This window comes from Pteropus vampyrus, unplaced genomic scaffold (genome assembly GCF_000151845.1).
Source record: "Pteropus vampyrus isolate Shadow unplaced genomic scaffold, Pvam_2.0 Scaffold122, whole genome shotgun sequence".
Classification (NCBI taxonomy): Eukaryota; Metazoa; Chordata; class Mammalia; order Chiroptera; family Pteropodidae; genus Pteropus; species Pteropus vampyrus.
In genome coordinates, this window is record NW_011888903.1 from 4,545,189 (window position 1) to 4,565,776 (window position 20,588).

Consider the following 20,588-nt stretch of genomic DNA (forward strand, 5'->3'; position numbering starts at 1 on the left):
TGTGAAGCAGATATTAAACTAAAAGGTTACTCTTTAGCCATCAAAAAATATTCTTCACTCTGTTTTATTGGATGGCTAATCTATCAAAAGTTAATATAGGGTTTTCTGTATTTTTGTTAAAATGAAACCAGGGGATATCTGCTTCTTAAATATCAAAACAAGGAGTTAGATTCCATATCAGAAATAATTTCCAGCCTTTTCAGTAATGAGAATATTTGGCAAACGAGAGCCCACAGGATGGAAACTCATTGTTTTCACTGGCACAGACTAAGTCAGCATTTGCTCCTGCATTATTCATCTCTGCAGCAGAATTCCTCAGATGGCTCAACAATCACATCAGGTATTAAGCACCTATACAATGCTGTACCATGTGTCAGGTCTGTGCTATCCAAAGGTGATATGAGGATAAATTGAAAACAACTACCCTTGAATTTAGGCTCCACTAATAGAGACTACAAAGTGAACAGACAATTTCAATATAGGGTAGCAAGCAGTGGGGGTCCTACAGGAGCCACCCTGAGGAGGCACAACTCACTCCCTGGATGGGCCGGGAAACGGCTATGAACAATGATGAGGCCTCTGTGTGCCAGCGAACCCTGAGCCTTTGGGCCTGTGAACCTGATGGATAGACACCTGGGACTGGAGACCCCTTAAAAGGGTATTTGCTGAAATAGAATCAAAAGAAGGAATTAAAACTCTGCCCTCAGGAATAAAAGCCAGGGCCTAAACCCCTTGGCAGAGCAGGAAGCTAAGTTCCACTCTAGGACATGTGTATCATTTGCTACTTCCCCTGGTTACTCAATGATAGTACTCAATATACAGTATCTTGTATATTTGGCAGTTAGGCCCCTTAGAAAGCATCATTGTGGAGGCAGCAAGGCAAGGGAAGCCAGGAAGGCTGTGTCTCACGAGTCAGCACACATGGAGTGGGTGGGGAAGCACCCTGAGGACCAGAGGAGATGCGGGAAGCCCCTGAAGGAGAGAAGAAGCAGGCTTAAGTTCCTGGGGAAGGGTCAGCGAAGAGAGACAGAGAAGTGCAGGGGGAGAAATGGAAGACTCCACAGTGTCTAGCAGGGGGTGCTGGATACAGATTGGGTGCCTGCTGAATAGAAGCTATGAGGAGAGGCTCCTCCAGCAGGAAGGAAGACCAGCAGCAGGCTCTGACGCCAGATGCTGCATATGAGGAGTGGTGCTTTCCAGTCTTCAAAGATGTAACTGTGAGGAGCAGGCAGGAGGAGAACTAAAGGCAAAGGTACCTAAGGCAGGCACATCCCCTGGAGTGAAGGCAGGCTTAGAGTGGACGAGGACCATGACCTGGCCCATTGACCTCTCACTGAATGAGGGAGCATGTCTAAGAAGGGAAGGCCAATACCTGAAAAGAGGTAATGAATTGTAAAGCCCAGAAGGTGGGACCTCAAAGGAGGCTGGGCTTTTCCATGATGATTGAAGAGGATTGCTTGGAAAATGGCAACAGGGAGTCTAGAAACTTCAAAGCTCTTGTTCTCTAACTCTCCTCACAGTACCCATGCTCTGGTGAGGAGAGCCACTAGGTAAACCCCTTTAGGATTTAATGATTTAAGCATGTGAAACACTTTTAGAGAAAGTGGCTCTAAATCTGATTGGTTCCCAACCTAATTCTGAAAGTCATTCTCTGCTTTCATAGTCAGCAAAGGTGGTTTCTACTTTCCTGATACATACATTTATTCAGTTGATCATTTATTCATCCGCTCAGCAAATAGACTGCTCAGCTCTCACAGCTAATAAACTGTAGCGCCAAGGCAAGAGTTCAGGTAGCCTGTCTCCAGCTGGACTCACCCATCATGGTGGACTGTCTGTAGCCTCAGGTCTTCCTGCCTTCTCTCACACTTGGAGTTGTCAGAGATGGGTAGAATGCAGGCCACTGGAACCACATCATCATCATTCAGCAAGAGTCACGTTGATTCCCTCCAGCCATCTAGGCCCTTCCCACACCTACGGCAGATCTTGAGAGAGGCCATGGCCCAGCACTCTCCCAGAATGTACTGCCCAATGGAAATATAACACATAGCCATATATAGAGCATGAAAATTTCTAGTAGCCACATTTAAAATAATAAAAATAAATAGGTAAGATCATTTTAATGACAATTTACTTAATATAGTATATCTGAAATATCATTTCAAGATTTAAAAAATTATTGACGTTCTGGTCAAGATGGAGGAGTAGGGAAATGCTGTGTTAGCCACTTCTCACAACCACATCAGAATTACAACTAGACTGCAGAACAACCATTATTGAGAATCGCCTGAAGTCTAGCTGAACAGAAGACCTAGAACTAAGAATATACAGAAGAAGCTACCTCAAGACTGGTAGGAGGGGCAGACACTGCCTTTGAGGAGTGGTGCTTCTCAACCTGCATGTGGCAGTTGATAATCAGGAAGGACAGCTCAGCTATGGAAGTCCCCCTGGAGGAGTGAAGGTTCCAGTGCCTGGAAGAGAAGTGCCCATAATGACTGGCTGTGAGAACCAGTGGAGATTGTGGCTGAGTGAGACAGAGAGTGGAACTCCTCTTAAAAGGTCTGCTCATGGACTTACTCATTGACAGACTCACTCACTCTGAGCTCCATTGCTGGGGCAGCAGCTTGAAAAGCATCAGGGACATACGGGGACGGACTGAGTTGTCTGGCTTCAGGAGAAGGCAGCTTCCTCCCATACAGAAGTGCTGGCAGAATCCCTTGTTTCTTTGTTGATTCCTCCCGCAACCCAGCGTGCATACACAGGTGGCTGCCATATCTGAGTCTCCATCAGCCTGGCTAACACTGGTCATCCCACCCTGATGATTCCGTGAGATCCCACTCTCCCTAATTGTGAGCCCACCCAAGTTGCTTCCAGTGGCTTTTCCATACAAACGGCACGTCTTGGCTCATGCTGCAGATTTTCCTAAAATCTCTCAAAGGTTCACAAAACCCAAACAAGCAGCATCTGGCCTCAGCATGCCCTGTACCTCTTGCTTAGCAGCCATGCTGGCACTAGCAGCAGCCAGCCTCAGTTTGTGGCTTGGTCTCTTGGGGTACCTCTAAGCCCAGCATGGTGGTGGCCATCTACAGATTGCTTTATGGCTCATGCCAAGTGGCCCTGGGCAGGGCACAGGCTTTAGCTGAACCTGGCCACTCCCAAGAGGTCCCGCTTCAGACTGAGTGGAGCACCAGCTGGCCATCTCTGGGAATGCAGCATCAAGACTGGGCAGGCACCAGAGCCCTGCTAAAGCAAATCCTGCTCTGTAGGATCAGACATAGCAGCTCTACTTAATACATAGAAACAAACACAGGGAGGCAACCAAAATAGGGAGACAAAGAAACATGTCCCAAATGAAAGAACAGAACAAAGCTGGGTAGGAATCATTGCTGCAGTGAGGCAGCGTAGCTGAGAAGCATCCTATATTCCTCTGCTGTGTTAGGTGGACACAGAGCTAGGATGTTGGGCCTTGTGGATGGAGTACAGAAGTTACCTAGTTAGGAAGACCTTTTCTGCCCTCTGTTCATAGTAGACATCCTTTTCTAATCTAGAAGCTTCTGTTTATTCAAAGTGCCCCAAGATAGAATAATGTGGTCCTTTTGATTTCATGAGAATGGTTTCTGAGGCCAATATACCTCTTCATTATAGGCTTATGCTCTTTAATTTATTAACAACTATTTAGTGAGATCTAATGTGACATGAGCTATGCTGGCTTGGCAAAGAAGTTAAAATCAGTGTGTTCACATTTGATTAAAATGTATGCACAGTTTCAAGTGGATATTTTCAAAAATCTAATTTTATGCACAGAATTTAAAATAATGCAAATCACCCCACATTTTAAAAGTCTGTCAAGAGCCACCAAATTTCAAAGCTGGCAGGCTGACTGCATTTTAACAGTGTTTTGCCTGAGAAACAGATGCCCCACACTGCACTGGCAGAACTCTGTTGGAATACCTCTTGTTCCCTTCCACAGGGACTTCTGCAAATGGTTTTGATGACCACCGCATGGGCATTTTAGGACTACTTGAGTGTGAAATCTAAACTTTGCCCTGAAGATCTAGAGTTTCAGTCGAAATTTCAACTTTCATAGGTTTTAGGCCAATCTAGCCACACTGGCTTTGGAAATTTTTTATTTCCCCATATTCACTGTGGTTACAACTTAAAATACCTTTACATCTTATAACAGCCATGAAATATCTAACATGGATTGAACACCAGGAGCTCTTCTAATCCCCGCAATTCAATGAGGTATAGTACTATTCTTACCCCACTTTAAGGATGAAAAGCTAGAAACATAGAAGTTAGGTATCTCATCCAAGGTCACTTAGCAACTACATGGGGACCAGGAATCAAAACCAGGCAAGCTGGTGTAGACTTCCCATTCTCCTGCTGCCACAGTCCTCTGAGGCAAGCCTGTCCTAGCATCCTTTCAATTAGACCTGAAGATTCCACCCCAAACCATCAGCTTTGGAAGAAATTAGACCTGGCAAATGATACAAAAAGACACAACAGCCACCCTGAAATACCCCAAAATGCAATCCCTGTCTTTTGTTACTATTGGAAAATTAGGCTTGCACTGTGTTAATTTCTAATTATGCAACTTCCCTTCATTGAACCTCAGTCCCAACCTCTAGGAGCTTAGTTCAAGTTTAGAGTAGGACCTACCATTTAGAAAGTGGTTACGGTAAGCTGGGACCACAGTGAGCAAGTCGTTATGTACATTCTCCTTCCCCCTCCCACCAGTCCTGCTGGTCGGTATTGGCAGCTCCAGTTGTGTCTTAGAGATGGCAGACGGTTTATTCAGACTCCCTACCCAGGGACTCTCTCCAGCTTAACTCAAGTCTCTTGAGCAGGAAAACTCAACTTTCAGGCTTTCATCTGATGAGGTAAAATTGATATAGTAAAATTGATGATAATAAAAATGATTTTTATATTCAGCATGTAACTGGTGCTGGCAAGGATTCCCCAAAACCTGAGGTTATAGATAAACAGATGCCAGCACTTATATCCCTGAGGACTTGACACCAGGTCGGGATCTGTGACCTAGCAGGTGATTGCAGACCTTTCCCCACTGCCCATGGCATAAAGGGCCTCTGCCCCACTAGATTCTCTTTAGCCTTTCAGAACTCTAGATTTCACCTCCATTCGAACTGATAGTTTAATTTAATAAGGACACAATTAACAGCATTCAAAAGCCATAAATGAACATAGGGCCAGCCTGAATTTAAGAGTGCAGCAAAAAGCCAGCGCTCCCAACTTTAGTCATAACCTAAAGGTCATCTTGCTACGTGGACTAACAGAAGTCCCTGGTCTTCAGAGCCCAGAACCATGGGAAGCAGTGGACTCAGGAACCTCAGTGCTGTTCGGGTCTGGCAACCACACCTTAAATTTATTTCCAAATGGAAGCCTCAGCAGCCAAGGCAATTTGCTTCCAAATTTATGGTGTAGAAAATTTTTTTTGCTTGGGAACACGATGGTTTTTTACATACCTTCAACATTTATTTGTGAATCACAGGAATCTGATGAGTATTATTACTCGACACTTCAGTAGCTCCACAACACAAGATTCATTAGTTGTATCTTTTCAGAGTCTTGTACATTTTGGAAACAATACAAAATTGATTTACCAGAGCATGGATTAGAGATGTGTATATATATTTTTTTATTTTAAGTTCATGCTATTTCAGGAAAAACAACTGATTGATGCAGCGATTCTTTTCCAGAATAAAGCCCAGCTTTGGCTCAGGTCTTAATCCCTAGGAGTACAGAGCTTTAACTCTTGGTTTCCCAAGAAAGCCCTCAGTGATGCTGCATAGCTGTGACTGCAGACTTGCTCTGTGAGGCTCCCACCCTGGGTTTCCAAGGCTTGTTTTGTACATGCTCCTTGTCCAGCCTGACAACTTCATTAAAGAACATTCACATTTGTAAACATACTGGCTTTTCTAAGAAAATGTGAAGTTTCCGTTCAGAACCTACAGCCTTGTACTGTGGGGCTAAACTACAGGGAGGGAGATAACCTATTTACATACTAAAAAGGTCAATGTTAGACAATCAGCATTTAGAGACAAATTTTCTGTTGCTTGCAACTGGAGCATAAGAATGTGTGAGAAGGCCACAATTTGCTGTCTCTATCTGTGTAGACAGCAGGCTTTGGTAAATATGCACGACATCTGTGCTGAGCAACCAGGGCAGCGATGGACGAGCTCCTTCACAGTTTAGAAGCTCTCTGATTACTATCGGGTATGTGAGTAGGTGACCATGCAAAGTGCAGGTTAGCTTCACCTACTAAAAACAGTAATTAATTTGATGTGGAAATATTTGCATAACAGCTTTTCAGGCTTCTTTGTGAAACAAATCATCATAATAGTCTTTAAATTATGTGACTACTGCTTACTTAAACTGCCATTTGCATTAGGAAAGATTAGACATTTTAGAGGGCTTAAAACGTTTTCTTTTGTGGTCTTTCTCTTCAAAGTCTTTTTAAAATATCAACAACTTTATTTTGTTAATGTGTTGAAAGTATCTTAAAAGATGTTATAAAGGCATGAGTTTTCTCTAAAATCGCTATAATGTTTCTGCTTCTTACCCATTTGAATTTTCAAAGCAAAATAATAAAGGAATTGAGATCCATGGCTCCACCTAAACGTTGGATATAACATAAAAGTGACATCACTCCTGAAGGTGGAACTCTAGTTCAGAAGGGCTGGGGAGAAGTATGCGGTGAAGGGGAAGTCTTACTCCTCGGTGACAGTGGCCAAGCTTGGACAGGCAGCAGCCGTTGCTCTTCCTGCCATAGAACCACAGCACATTCAGAGCTTTTGCTCCAGAAAGAGAGCACCCATTGAAGAGTGCCTGTGCCAGGGCAGTCATATCTCAGCTGTGGCTGCTTTCCGTAAGTCCCAGTGAGGTCACTGGCGCTTGCTGGGAGCTATAGCGGCAGCTGCCTCCCAGGTTCCCATGGGGATCCTATGCTGCATTCCACGTTTAGTGTCCCCCAGGGGACCTGTGAGGCCAGATGTGGACCTGAGCCTGTTCCTTTGGAGGCGTGTGAAGTGGCTTCCAGGATGAAATCATTCTCTATGTACGTGCACATCCCAGGTGGTTCTATGTGCCCAGTCACTTAATAGCTCCATTCAGCAAGGCTCTCTCTGTGCTTCCTCTGACTCCTGATTTAGGGAGAGAGAAGCCAGGACAGTGATAAAATTGCTCTTCTTTGGCATCGAATAGCGTGTCATAAAGATTATTCAAATTTGCTTAGCAAATAGCCACAGTCTTCGGGGCTTTATGTAACAGCCAGTTTTCATAACCATTGTTTTGAAACAGAACAGTGGTATTGGTTGTGCTCGGAGACTCCTAGCAATGATGATGTGTGACCAGAAGACCAAGGTTTCCACTGTGTCTGCACTGTACCTAACCTGACTCTGGACCTCTGTAATGACGGGCTGACCTAGATGATGCTCACTGATTCATAAAATCAGCGCTTCTCTCCCCTGCCTCTCTTTCAGAATACGCCGCTGAGCAGACACAGCATGCTCTGCACCAGTCGGTCTTCATGTCATCCTTGTCAGCCCACCCTTTCCGAGACCTTCCTCTCGGCAGGGAGCAGCACTGCAAGCTGCTTCCAGGTGTAGCTGACATCCAGGCAGGCGAGGTGGCCCGATGGACAGTGGATGAGGTGAGCAGAGCTGCTATGGGGCCCTGGGAAAGAATGCACTCAACTGCTGAAAATCTCTCTTAGGCACTAAATCCAGTGTATCACATTTAAGATCCACATTTGAGGGAAAAGGCAGGCATGGTTTTGAGGAAATTAAGGAAGTACAGTTATTTTGCCCTCCTCTCCCCATCCCCGCGCTCCATGGCCATTGGTCCTGGGTTCATTTAGGCAGAGGGGCCAAGCCTCTAGTCCCACATCACAGACTGAATTTGAGGAAATACAGATGTGTAAACATATCAGCCTTGCATCCCGTCAGCTCCTGTCCTAAGCAGCATCTTCTCTGGGAGGGCACCTGCCCACAGGGCATTCTGTGTCCTCACGGGCTTTGCCCAGTGACCACCTGATCTTGTGTTCTCACTGCAGAGCAGCTCTGTGCTGCCCGTTTGTTCACCCAAAGTCACAGATGATCTTATGTTTATTTTATGTCAACCTTATGTATATTTTTAAAGTGAATTAGATCACGATATGTACAAGATGCTGTACAGAGGGAAAATAGATCCAATTTTAATATAAACCCGCCTTATGATATTGGTTTCTATTAAGGATCAGATTAAGTTCCATATTTAAAACAATTTTCTTTTAAGGAAGATGTCTGACTGACATCCCTTTGACAAATGTATCATTTTCACTAGTCAGGTCTTAATTATTTTTTTAAATGGAGGCAAACTCTGGGTCACTCCAAGGAGTTAAATTAGAAACAGAATGTTCATTGAGTACTTACTGCAGTCAGCTTAACTTCATCTTGATTTAGGCCTTCCTTGCCAGCCTTGGACAAGGAGCAGGTTTTGGGAAGGCCACTGGAGGCTGGAGGTTTGGAGCGAAGCCTGATCCCTCCTCCTTCTCCTGGGCAATTCACGGAATCTGTCTGGCGGACTCCCATTGCCCTGCATGTCTGTGCATGGAGCAGAGGGGCCAACACCTTTTCCCCAGCACACCCTGCATGCCCACCTCTCCTTCCACTCCTTCTGGAGGACTGCGATGGTCCTAGTTTTAGAGAATTGACTGAATGTGTCAGGAGCTGGCTGGCTGTTTGAGGGAATGACTAAATGTGATCCTGCCCCCTCAAGAGTATGCAGAGTCTGCCCCTTGCCCCCTGGTCATAAATTTTTGCCAGTTTATAATGCATGCACCAGCTTCATGACCAAGCCGACTGAATTAAAACCTATCATATCTATCATCAAATTATGTCTAGTTTTGTCCTTGAAACAACACTGCACATGATGGGGAGTTTGACTGAGAAAACAATGGCAAGTCATTCATTCCTGATTTTCAAGCCATTCACCTGAAGTTCTACCTTTTTTTAAGACTGACAGTGGCTCTTCTTCCTTCACTTGTTGCTGTGCTCTTAGCCCCTCGAATCATCACTCTTCTGCTCTGAAAGATGTCCTAGGGAGAGAAGCCGCCTGGATCCAGCCCTAGCCTTCCGTGTGTGTGCAGAGCAACTGTGTCCTGAGAATGAGTAAACACGGTAGAGAAGGGAGAATTCTGGATGTGTCTCCACCCAACTTAAAACAATCCCTGGCTTCCCAGTAACATCCTTGTTGTGTCGCCGAGACCCGCATGGACTATCCTTGCCTGACTTTCCAGTCCTACTTTCCACCCCACCCCACGTGGTCCTTCCACTCTGGCTTACAGAATATTGTCCCTCCTCAGTCCCTGCATGTTATCCTCATACTTACACAGTTGCTACCACTGCGTCGAGTACCCCCTCCCATTATGCCTGCTGCTACCCCCAGCCATCAGCTCAGTGCTCACCTCCTGCAGCAGCCTCTGGGCTGGGTCAGACATCCTGTCTCTGCTCCCATTTCATCTGAGTGTCTTCTGTCACTGCGCCTACACTCACATGTCCAACCTGTGACCAGATGAGGAAAAACCTTATTTCACTCACTTGGAGTGTATCTTGAGAACCTCTCACTATACCTGGCACTTAGGAGATAACACAGGAAATGTTTGTTGAATGACAAGGGCATTGTGAGGTGGATTTTGAAACCAAAGTGGAATATATCTAAGCAGAGAAGAGAAGGGAAGCCATTCCAGTTTTCAGTTCGCAAGAGAAGGGAACAGGAGATTGCAAGGAAGTGAGTATGACGTATGCAGGGATGGCAGATATACAATGTGTGCTTTATTAATATTAATAATGATGGCAAATAATATTAATATAATGAAAACAAGGTAAGTAGTCTTATTCGCCCATTTTACAGAAAGGAAAATTGAGGCACCAGAGACTAAGTAACTTTTAAGGCTGCAGAGTGAGATCCAGGTCCTGAGCCCACCACACACACTGTGGACCTGGGCACAGGGAAAAGTGATCTGGGATGGAGATGGGCCAGGTCTGAAGCCAGGCCCTGGCCATGCCTGCTAGTCAGTGGGCAGAATGAGCCATCTTAGATTCTTATGCAGTAAGTCACTTTGTGAAGATGGTGCTTGAAGGAGATGAGAATGGCAAAGATCTGCAGAAAGAGCTGAGTGAGAGGAGGCCGAGGAAGGGGAGACAACCAGAAGCTACCACTATGCTCCTGATGTGGGGTAACTGGGTGCTGGACTGGGTGATGCCATGAGAAGAACCACCCAAATTCAGTAGACATTTTAAAGGCAAAAGCTACAGTACAGGGAAATAGATGAGATAGAGAGATGAGGAAGTGGGTTGAGCCAAATGTGATTCCATGCAGAGTCTCAACACTACACAGTTTAGAACCTATTTAGGATAATAATGTGTGAGAGCTATGGCCCCAGGGTTCACCTGAAGGAATAGAGAAATAGTGGTGCTGTTGAAAGAAATAAAACTTTGGGGAAAGGATCCAGTTTGGGGGCAGGAGGATAAGGTGATGAATTTAATAAGGGACATTCTGAGTTAGCGATCCCTGTGGATTACATCAGTGGGTATGGAACAACTATTCCAGTCGGCGGAAATACAAGACGGGTGAGCGCTCACCAAGGAGGTGATCATCCAGAGGAAGCTGCAAGGATGGAGGTCAGTGGGCCTAGATTAGAAAGTGCAGGAAGAAGGGGCCGGAAAGAGCACTCTGAAGAGAAGACAGGTGGGGAGTCCATGAAAGGAAAGTGTGGAGGAGAGGCAGGAGTGTTCGATGTGGCAGGCAGGCAGGCAGGCAGACATCCAGTCAGGGTTCCTGGATGGGGCTGTGGAGTTGGGCTTCCGGGGATCTGGAAAAATTCTGTGCAGCATGTGTGTTTCTGTTTCTTAAGGGGACAGCCAGAGCTTTTATTAACTTCTCAAGGAGGGAGCATCATCTAAAACGAATAGGAACCACTGCTTTAGGAGCATTAAGTAATGAATAGGAGATTTGCTGGGGGCCTCTGATCTGACAGGTTTCAAGTCTGGCACTGAATACAAGTGACAGATTGGAGGGTGAGTAAATCAAAGTAGCTGGTCCAAAGGTGAGTCTCACTAGCACAGAGAAGGTCTCAAAAGGAAGAGACTCACAGTGGGGGAGATGCCATCAGGGATTACGAGGAAGGAGATATCACTCTCCCTGGTTCCCTGTAATGGGCACACATGGAATTCTAGCCTTTATCTCTAGAAGAGCCCTCAGAGATTTTCTAGATTAAAAATCAAACAACAATAAGAGAAGCCGTCTTCATAAAGTGCTCCTGCTTGTAATGCTTCCTTAACTGTGGTTTCCCTCGGGGGTGCATTCCAGAGAAAACAGTTTGGGTTAGTCCCTAATTTTAGTGTATCTTAGTTTTGATATCTCCCGAACAATATGCTCTCATGGAAAAGGACCACATCCTAAATTTAGAGTGTCAGTATCCTCACACTCTGTAGCACATTTCCTGGCACCAAACTAGGTCCTCAACTAGAATCTTTGATGGGTTGAAAGTATGGGCTTTGTGATAGTTCTTCTGTGTGCATCTTTGAAAATAAAGCAGCCCTCAGACGGGAGTTCACTTAGAGGGCATTCCAGTGAGTACCAGCAACAGAGTTTACCACTGTTATATACACCACATTTAAAATGGTGAGCACGGCAGTGAGAATTTGAAAAGGCAGCTCAGGGGAGCAGGAGCTGGGGAGGGGGCACAGTATTCTTTTGTGCTTTCTTCCCATTGGGCATATTGGAAGGGAACCTCATAAGACAAGGACAGGGTGTGTTGAAAATAGACTTGTGCACCCTGTGTTAAGGGCCATTCAGTAAGACTTGAGGTGGGTGGCTGTCTGTGGCAGAAAATGAAGCACAAGAACATTCCTTTTTGTCTGCCATCCCGGCCTGGGAGGAAGACCTTCGCTCCACATTGTCTCACCTGTGAAGAGAAGCCAAGCGAGCAGGGCCTTCAGAAATCCCCCAGAGCACGGGAGCTGGCTTTTAACTCCTTGGTCACTGTGGCCGTTTCTACTAGAGAAGTGTTTGTCAAAGCTCAGGAGGGCCGTAAAGTCAACTTAGCAGTTCTGAAACAAAAGACAAGATTAGATGAAAGGACATAATTGGAGGAAAGGTTATTGTCTATGAAACCTTTGTCAGAAGTGGGTGGATGTGTGCACACTCAAATTGTGGTCAGTGTGAAGTGTATGATTTCTTACTCTGGATAATGGAAACATTCTACATAAGAGTATAGGTATTTGAAAGTAGGGATTAAAATATTTTTATAGCTTTTTACATCCTTATAGCAAAATCTCGCCCAGAGTAGTTGATTGACAAATGTGTGAGTGAGTAGATGAATGGGAAGTGAATTTTGTGCGCATGTCCATGGGCACATGAGGTCTGGATATGACACGTATGCACACTGCAGCCACAAGAGTGACCCAGGTATGTTTCATGCACATACGGGTACTTGTATTTCTTATTTTCAAAAATGCTTTTTAAAGCAGCACATATAAATCTCACCCGCCTCAACTAAGTGCTCCCTAAATGTCCATTAACTTTAAGGGATGGCAGTCGCTTTAAAAGCAGTCTACACAGGAGGGAGTGTTTTGAAAAATTCAGGGTATTGCTAAATAAGCATAGCAGCCTTCTACCACCAGGCCCTTAAAAAAGGGCAAATAACAATCTCTGCTGTTAACAAATGAGACCAGGGCTGGAAACATAGTCCCCAGTGGACTTTGAGGCTGTACAGTCAGGCATATAGCTACAGGCTCAGCAAAACAGAAACCACCACCATTTGGAAAGATTTAAGGGAGCAGCAGCCCCACTGAAGAAAACAAGGCCTGCTGAGCTCCAAGAGGATGCCAGGAAAAGTAGGTCGCTGGGGGAAGCAAGTTGGGTAAAGTAATGGGCTCATCTAAGAGCCTGCACAGTGTCATCTTTCTTAGTCTTTCCAAACTGCTGTGTCATTCCTGGAATTAACTTATTCCGTGTCCTTCCAAAACAAAGCTGGGGCTTTAGCCGAGGGACACTGTTCTCCAGAGAACTCGGGGAACCACCTGCATGTCAGCCTTCATACCAGTTGTGCTTCCCAGAGCCAAGGCCAAGGTTGCCCACCCCCAGGCTCCAACGGAGCCACCATTACCTCAGAAAAGCAGATGCGTCCACACAGCCATCTTGAGTGGAGGCGAACAGGTGGTAGTTTGCTCTTTCATAGAGTTTGCTCACACTTATCTGCACAGTTCTCCACATTTACCGCACACCTGAAGAAAACAAGGTTTTACACGGGGAGAATGAGAGGGAAACTTTCTGATGCTATTCTGTGGTATGTTAAAGCTCACTACTTTTACATTTGGAAAATTTGTAACAAAATGGGTTTCCATTAAAGCTCAAAACATAATTTCTTCTTAGAGGGAAATAAATACTAACAATACTGATTAATGATACTGAATAATGATCGAGGCCTTTGGATATTTTAAAATTCTGGCCAGAAAATCTGCCTCAATAGATTGTCTTTTATTTGGAAAAAGAAAAACAGATTGAATAGAAGCAGAATCTCTTTCCAAAAAGACTGAGGAATTCAGACACATGGTATTGCAAACTAGATGTCGCTGCCCTCCTGTGCGCCCTCCACTTCCCATCTGAGGAGGACAGAGTAAAGGACAGCAGAAGGCAGGACAGGGATAGGCTGTGCTGGCACCAAGCTCAGGGCCATCATGGCAGCACTGGTCTGTTTACTCTTTGATTTAACACATTATTTGCTCTCATGAAAAATCCAAGATACCTGTGACTTAGACAATGATTCCTTGGCTAATAGTATTAAGAAGGGGTAATGTGATTCTTTTTTTTTCATTTGCCCAGAAAAGGATATTTTAACCTATGCAAACCATCAAGGCAACGTAGAACCCTTGTGCTGTGAGCAGAAATTCCTGGTGTGTGCACTTAAGGAGGCCATCATCTCCCAAGCACATCACTTTGCCTGTGGGGGAACCAGGGGCCCTATTGCTAGCATGGCATCCCCCCGAGAGCTAATGCTTGAGGTACAACAACATGTATGTCTTCAGCTAATTCTTAGTCCCTCTTCTCTACTTTTAGTTTCCCTACTATGATATTCATTTCCTCTTCCTATGAAAGAGCCATCTCAAAAGAACCTTCCTTTAGAGCAGTGGCTCTTAACCAGGGCGATGTCGGCAACATTTGGACACATTTTCGGTTGTCACAAGGAGAGCTGGGTGCTACTGGCACCTAGCGGGTAGAGGCCAGGGATGCTGCTAAACGTCCTGCAGTACACAGGGCCCTACAGCAAGGAAAGATCAGGCCCAGCACTGGGCTGGTGCTGGGGTTCAGAAACCTGCCCCAGAGCATTCTTCCTGGACTTGGCTTTGATTCCTTCTGCCTCTCACCCAGCCTGTGGGCAGATCTCAGGGTTTTACCTTGCAGCACCTCCCGCCTCCAGCTCTTCGCTCTGCCTGGTGCTATGCAGCTGGTCCTGCAGCGCCCCCCACGGGACGGCTGTAGATACCTCCCAGCTGCCACCCTGCCCAGCGCATCCACACACTGCCAGGCCTCTCTCAGGCTCTCTCACACTCTGGCCTCAGCCCTAACTGCACATTAGAATCAACTGGAGAATCTAAAACTACATGTCCAGCACCCGGCCGGGAGTAATCTCTGTGGCCTACACCTGGCCTTCATTCGTTTTAAAGCTCTCCAGGTGGTTCCAAGGTATAGTCAGGGTGGAGAACCATCGCTCCAGGGCTCCCTGAGACCTGCTGATAGAAGTGCAAATACTCACCTGGAGACCATAGCCCTCCTCTCCTGCCTTTCCCACTTCTCTCTTTCTGTTCCACAGCTTTAGCCAAACTGGACCCCACTGTTGACGTCCCGCTTGTGGCCCTGCATCTGTACGGCTCTGTGACGATAGGTCTTCCCTACCCCGCCTACCCAAATCTCCCTCGTGGAAACACTGCACAGCCTGCAGTGCCCTTCTCGGCCACCACCTCCCTCATGGTGCTTTTCCTGAGTTCCCACCCATGATACCCTGTGTCCCTTCTGGAAGCCTGTAGCCTAAACCCCTCTCTTCTGGAATGTAGCATATTAAACCCTGCATATGGTGATTAGTAAGCTATGAATCTTTTACTCGCCATTTTCCCTCTATCTTCCCACTACTAATCTAACTTTAAACTTAGTGAAAGTTCAGACTTGACCTGCTCACAGGCCCAGCCTTCCCAGCACCCAGCAGAGGCTTCACATGTCGCCGTGGGCCAGACGAGCAGCCTGGGGAATGAAGGGACTACACCCACCTCTCGGTGTCCCAGGCCCCAGAAACACTCTGTAAGCCCTGCCATCACCTGCCCCAGTGACCATGTGTCTGTGACTTGGCCATCAGTATTACAAGGCTTTCCATACTTCCCTGAAAATGCCAAGCACACATTCCATGTTTCCCATTTGGCTAGGAAAGAGAAAACTGTATTAACTCAGCAACAGACTTGGCTCCTGGGTGCCAGGACCACTGGAGCCCTGGCCTCTCCGCTGCAGTGTTGGGAACTGTAAGGGTGAGGCATGCTGATGCCTCCCAGGTGCCCCAGGGCTTGAAGATGCCATTGTCTGGTGGCGTGATGACATGACTACTTTGGAAGGATTTTATTTTTTTTTTAATTCTCATCATCTCACACTTTAGCAGGATGATTGTAAATGACTCATAATAAAATATACTTGCAGCATCAGAGGTGAGTAAAGCAGACACCAACATGCTGATTGCCCCTAAAAAGGCATTCTGAAATCTTCATATTAGACAGACTAAACAGCTGTGAGCCGACGGGACAGAGTTCTAGGGCGCTCCCACGGGTGTTGGCCCTGGCTACTCTGTAAGCTGGAAATCAGCCAACCCTGTGCTGTTCTCTTCTGCAAAGTCGGGGGGAGGGACCAACATCTGCCAACATCTCCCAGAGCTCAGTGAAATGGTACTCCCAGAGCTTTGCCTGTGAAACACATTGATAGAAGGCCCCGTGCTCCCTGGCCTTCTCATGGGCCCTCCCCATGAGACACAGGAGAGAAGGCTGAGTGCCCATGATCCAGCCCATACAAGAGGCAGAGAGACAAAAAGAAAACCAAAAAATCTCAGCAAGACAGTTCCTCCTAGGAATATCTCCTCTCAGGATTCATTTGCTGTTGCTTTCAGGCTTGCCTTTCTCCCCGTGCTACAGCAGAGCCAGAACTTGCCAGAAGTGGCCAGAACCCAGTTGTCATTTTGGTTGTTGGGAGTCTACACTTCATTACATTTTTTCAGTCAGCTCCCCAAGAGTAGCACTTGGGAGCACTCAGTGGCTTCCTGAGCGTATAGCCAGATCTTTGCCTGATCTCTTATTAAAAGGAATCTGGAGCATATGTGGATGAAAAGGGAGGAAAAAAGTAAGGGTGGAAAATTGAGCCAAAGAGACTGATTAATAAGTAAGTTATTAAGCCTCTTTGAGCTTCAGCTTCGTAGTCAATTACGTGGGAATTCACTACACATAGATTTCTCTCTCTTTTTTTAAGCATTTTATTTTATTATTAGTTTCAGGTATACAGAACGTTGATTTGACATTTATATAGTTTATGAAACAATTCCCCCGATTACTCTATCACCCATGGCACATAGATTTCTTGAGCTCCTGTTGTTGGCCTGCCACCAGGTAAGGAATTGGAGACTCAGATGAGTGAAACGGGAATGAGCCCTTGGGTCTGTTGAAAGGGCAGGTGGACGTGTCCCCATCTCTGACGGTCACTGTGATACCTGCCATGCACAGGCCACTACCCCCTGCCCTCTCCAATCCCACAGGGTAGATGGGAGGATCAGATGAGAAAAGGTTCTAGAATGCCAGAGCTCCACACAGATGGAGACTGTCATTGTCATCATGTAGGTCAGCCTGGAAATAAGACTAGAAAAGATACTGGGGGCTGATCTAATTTCTGAGCTGGCAAATACTAATGTGACTTGATAGTTACTATTTAAATCCCAAGTGTCTGAGGGCTTTGAAGTATATTTTAGTCCCATGTTGAATTAGTACAACCCAAGAAATTATTTCAGGTGCGTGTTTTAAATCTGGCTTTCATCTTGCCCTGTAGGTGGCTGAGTTTGTACAGTCTCTGCTGGGCTGTGAAGAGCATGCCAAGTGCTTCAAGACGGAGGTAAGAAATATATATATGTTTCTATACTTGTAGATCCAGAAAGGCTTTGTTTCCATTTACTTAAGTGTAAGTGTAAAGGCTTTGTTTCCATTTACTTAAGTTTGGGGAGGCAAGAGAAAAGGGTCCAAGCAGGAAAGAGCCCAGCAATACAGGGAGCACAGCGGGGCCAGCCTCTGCTGGGGCTCACTTCTGTTTTCTCTGCTCTGGCACAGAGTGCTGTAGTGCTTGGCTCATAGAACATGCTCAAGAAATAGACTATTCGAATATATTAATTAATACTCATAGATATCATGAAGCCTCTGCACTGCAACCTCAGGCTACATTGGGGGCAGCGAGGAACCCCATCATGGGCCGGCCTCCAGGAGGGGAAGGGAGTTGCCTCTTCCAGTGAAAATGGGACCATTCTGTGTACCCTACTCTACAGTGGTTTCAGAAGGAGTGCTGAGTGGCCACACAGTCCTTCTGCAGGGTTTCTGCTTCCTGCTTCCTCTCAGTTAGAGATATACCTGACTGCTTCACATTTGTCCTAGAATTAGCATCCATAGCTCTAGGGGCCCCAGAAGAGACTAGACCAGCTACAGAATAATGCAGACAAGGATAGTTACTGTTTACCTGGGGCTTGCCACATGCCAAGCCCCTGTACAGTCAGCCTTGGGCCCTCACAACTCTACAGGGCAGTTTACCAATGAAGAAGCTAAGGCCTCAGGAGGAAAGGGCAGTTGGATTCCGGCCCGCAGCCATCTGATTCCAGAGCTTCCATCATTGCTCTAGAACTCTCCAAGAAAACTACTCCAGGATGCAGTACATACTCTCCCTCTCTAGAGGTCAGGGCACATGTGGTTCAGGGGAAGTACTCTTTGAGTTTGGGGTCTTGGACCCCTCAGAATCAGGCCAGCCCTGTATTTCCAGGAAACTCAGCATCAGGGTAACTATGGTGGCAGTCTGGGTAACTGCCACTGGAAATCTAGGGTTCTGCTGATTCTGCCTGAGCCCAGCACAGCCTGGGCATAGTTGGCCCAGCCTCACACAGACAGACCATTCTCTGCATGTAACACCCAAGACCCACCTCATCCACATGTTTCTTTGCAGATCAGGTTGCTCAAGCTTGGCACTTATGACCAGCAATGTCACCACGGGCACATCGCTTAACCTCTCTCATCCCTCCTCTATAAACACAGAGTTCTGTGAGCGGACCTTAATGATTAGGATTAGTGTGTTTGCAGTACCTAGACCGACTCTTGTCCCAGAGAAGGGGCTTAATAAATGGCAGCAATATAGAGCAGAGGTTCTCCTCTGGAGGCCAACAAGCCCTCCATGCAATCCCAGGATCGTCTCTTAAAAGCTGTATGACCTTGGGCAAGTCGTTAGGCTTATAACTGTAGTTTCCTCATACACTTTATGGGATCGTTGGGAAGATGAAACACATAGAAGAGGTTAGAGAATGGCTTCATAAACATTAACTGTTATCATCGTCACCATCACCACCATCACTACCTTATCCTTTGGACATTTGGCTCTTTGGCCAGTGGGTTTTGCCTGGAAATGCTGGAGCTGAACCCAGGTTAGGGTATGGATATAGGGAGCTTCTCTCCTCTGTTATGGGAAATAGGCTTTTTACCCCATGGGAATGGTATTCCATTCTCTAAATGGATAATCCTTCATCAGGCAATATATCATAAATACACAGGAACCTTTTTAAAACTTTCTAAAAACTTTAACTCCCCCACCCAATGTCCCCCCAGTGATCCCTCCTTCCTCAGCGAGACATTAATACTGAGGTTTGCATCAGTAATTAAAAAGGGTTAGAACCACAGAGCTAGGTTCATGGAAGGCTGTTACCATAGAAAACCCTTTCATTCTATCCTTTTGGGTCTGGAACCAGGACTCATTCTGAGCCAGTCTGTGTAAATACGTGAGGTGTGGATACAGGACACACCCACAGTCCCTGGGGTTCAACCTCTGAGACACAGTGGCGTCTCCAGGAGCTGTGGAGAAACGACCTGCACTGTGGCCACTCACCATCATGTGAATCTCAGGAAAGTTGTTACATCTCAGACCGCAGTATGTTTTAAAAGTTAATAAATAAAGTTTTTATTTTACATTTCTGTTTATAATGGCATTTATCATGGGAAAAAAAAAAGAGAGAGAGAGAATACAGGAAAGTTAAAAGGAAAAAATAAAAACAAAACTACTATGCCACCAGCCACAGATAACTTCCTTTAACATTTGGTACAAAGATTTCAAATAGTTTAGCTATGTCTATGTCTGTGTATATGTGCAGTCATGCATATTTAATTTTGCACACTAAAACCAAGATCTTTCTATATCATATCATGTTTTGTTGCTTAACGCTTCATGAAAAAATTCCCAAATCATTGTTTCATTGAGAGACATGAATTTGGGTACCTGCCGAGCACCCCATCCGAGGTGAGACCATAGTTTATTTACTTCTTCTATTTTGGGAATGCTAGGTTGTTTTCGGTATTTCACCATTATAAATAACACTAGAGTGCACTCACTGCACATTGTCCTCTTGGGAAAAATTCCTGGAGATTTACTTGGTGGGTGAAAGTAGGTTATTTTTAAGGCTCTTGATACAAATTCAGGCCAGGATATTTAAAACATAACAGTAGAAATTTAGCCTGGGGGCAGTTAGTGTATATTGAATTCATATTTAACAGAGTGAACACCTTTTTAATTTAACTTAGCTTCGGGGTCCTGGGGGAAAGTGGAGTTGAACAATGGTTGGGACTAAGGCTTGTGAGGGATGCCATCATTCTCTGCTGTCACCGAGCTCTGCAGGGAGCCCATCTCAGGTTCAGTGTCACAGAGAGTAAACAGGCTTTAATAGCTTTTACTTTTATTTGTGTTTATTTACATGCAGCAGATTGATGGCAAAGCCTTCCTGCTTCTGACACAGACGGACATCGTCAAGGTGATGAAGATCAAACTGGGCCCAGCACTGAAGATATATAATTCTATCCTCATGTTCAGGAATTCCCAGGACTTCACTGAAGAAGATCCTGTCTCAGGCCAAGAAGCCAGGGGCTAAACACACCACCTGAGCTGCTGCCACACTGGGACCTTGTTCTTTTAGCAATAAAGTTGGCCCACATTTGATTTTAATGTCCCCAGGGTCATATCCCTATTTAATCTAGACTTCTTATATGGTTGTGATTTATACGTTTAGAGGATTTTGATGACTGGTCCAGTGCCAACGACGCAGAGGCCCAGGCACACGTATAGTCTGTGAATATTTTTATCTTCAGTGGGGTCCTTTCAGCTCTGATGTGTTGCCACAAACAGACCAAAGAAGCCCACACATACACCTCTGTTCTTCCTCTCACCATAAAAGAAGCCATTTCTCATTTTGAAAGCATAAAACTCTCAAGTGGTAA

At 45.6% G+C, this 20,588-nt stretch overlaps 1 protein-coding gene across 1 annotated transcript in view; it reads left to right on the forward strand.

The window, feature by feature from the left end:
- The window catches only part of L3MBTL4 (L3MBTL4, histone methyl-lysine binding protein), a 309,548-nt gene extending 289,306 nt beyond the window's left edge, over positions 1 to 20,242 (forward strand). Inside the window, exons 15-17 of the mRNA XM_023534188.1 lie at positions 7,500 to 7,669; positions 17,128 to 17,190; positions 20,075 to 20,242. Of these exons, the coding sequence (XP_023389956.1) occupies positions 7,500 to 7,669; positions 17,128 to 17,190; positions 20,075 to 20,242 (401 nt within the window). The remainder of the gene's footprint in view (positions 1 to 7,499; positions 7,670 to 17,127; positions 17,191 to 20,074) is intronic.
- The last annotated feature ends 346 nt before the right edge of the window (positions 20,243 to 20,588 follow it).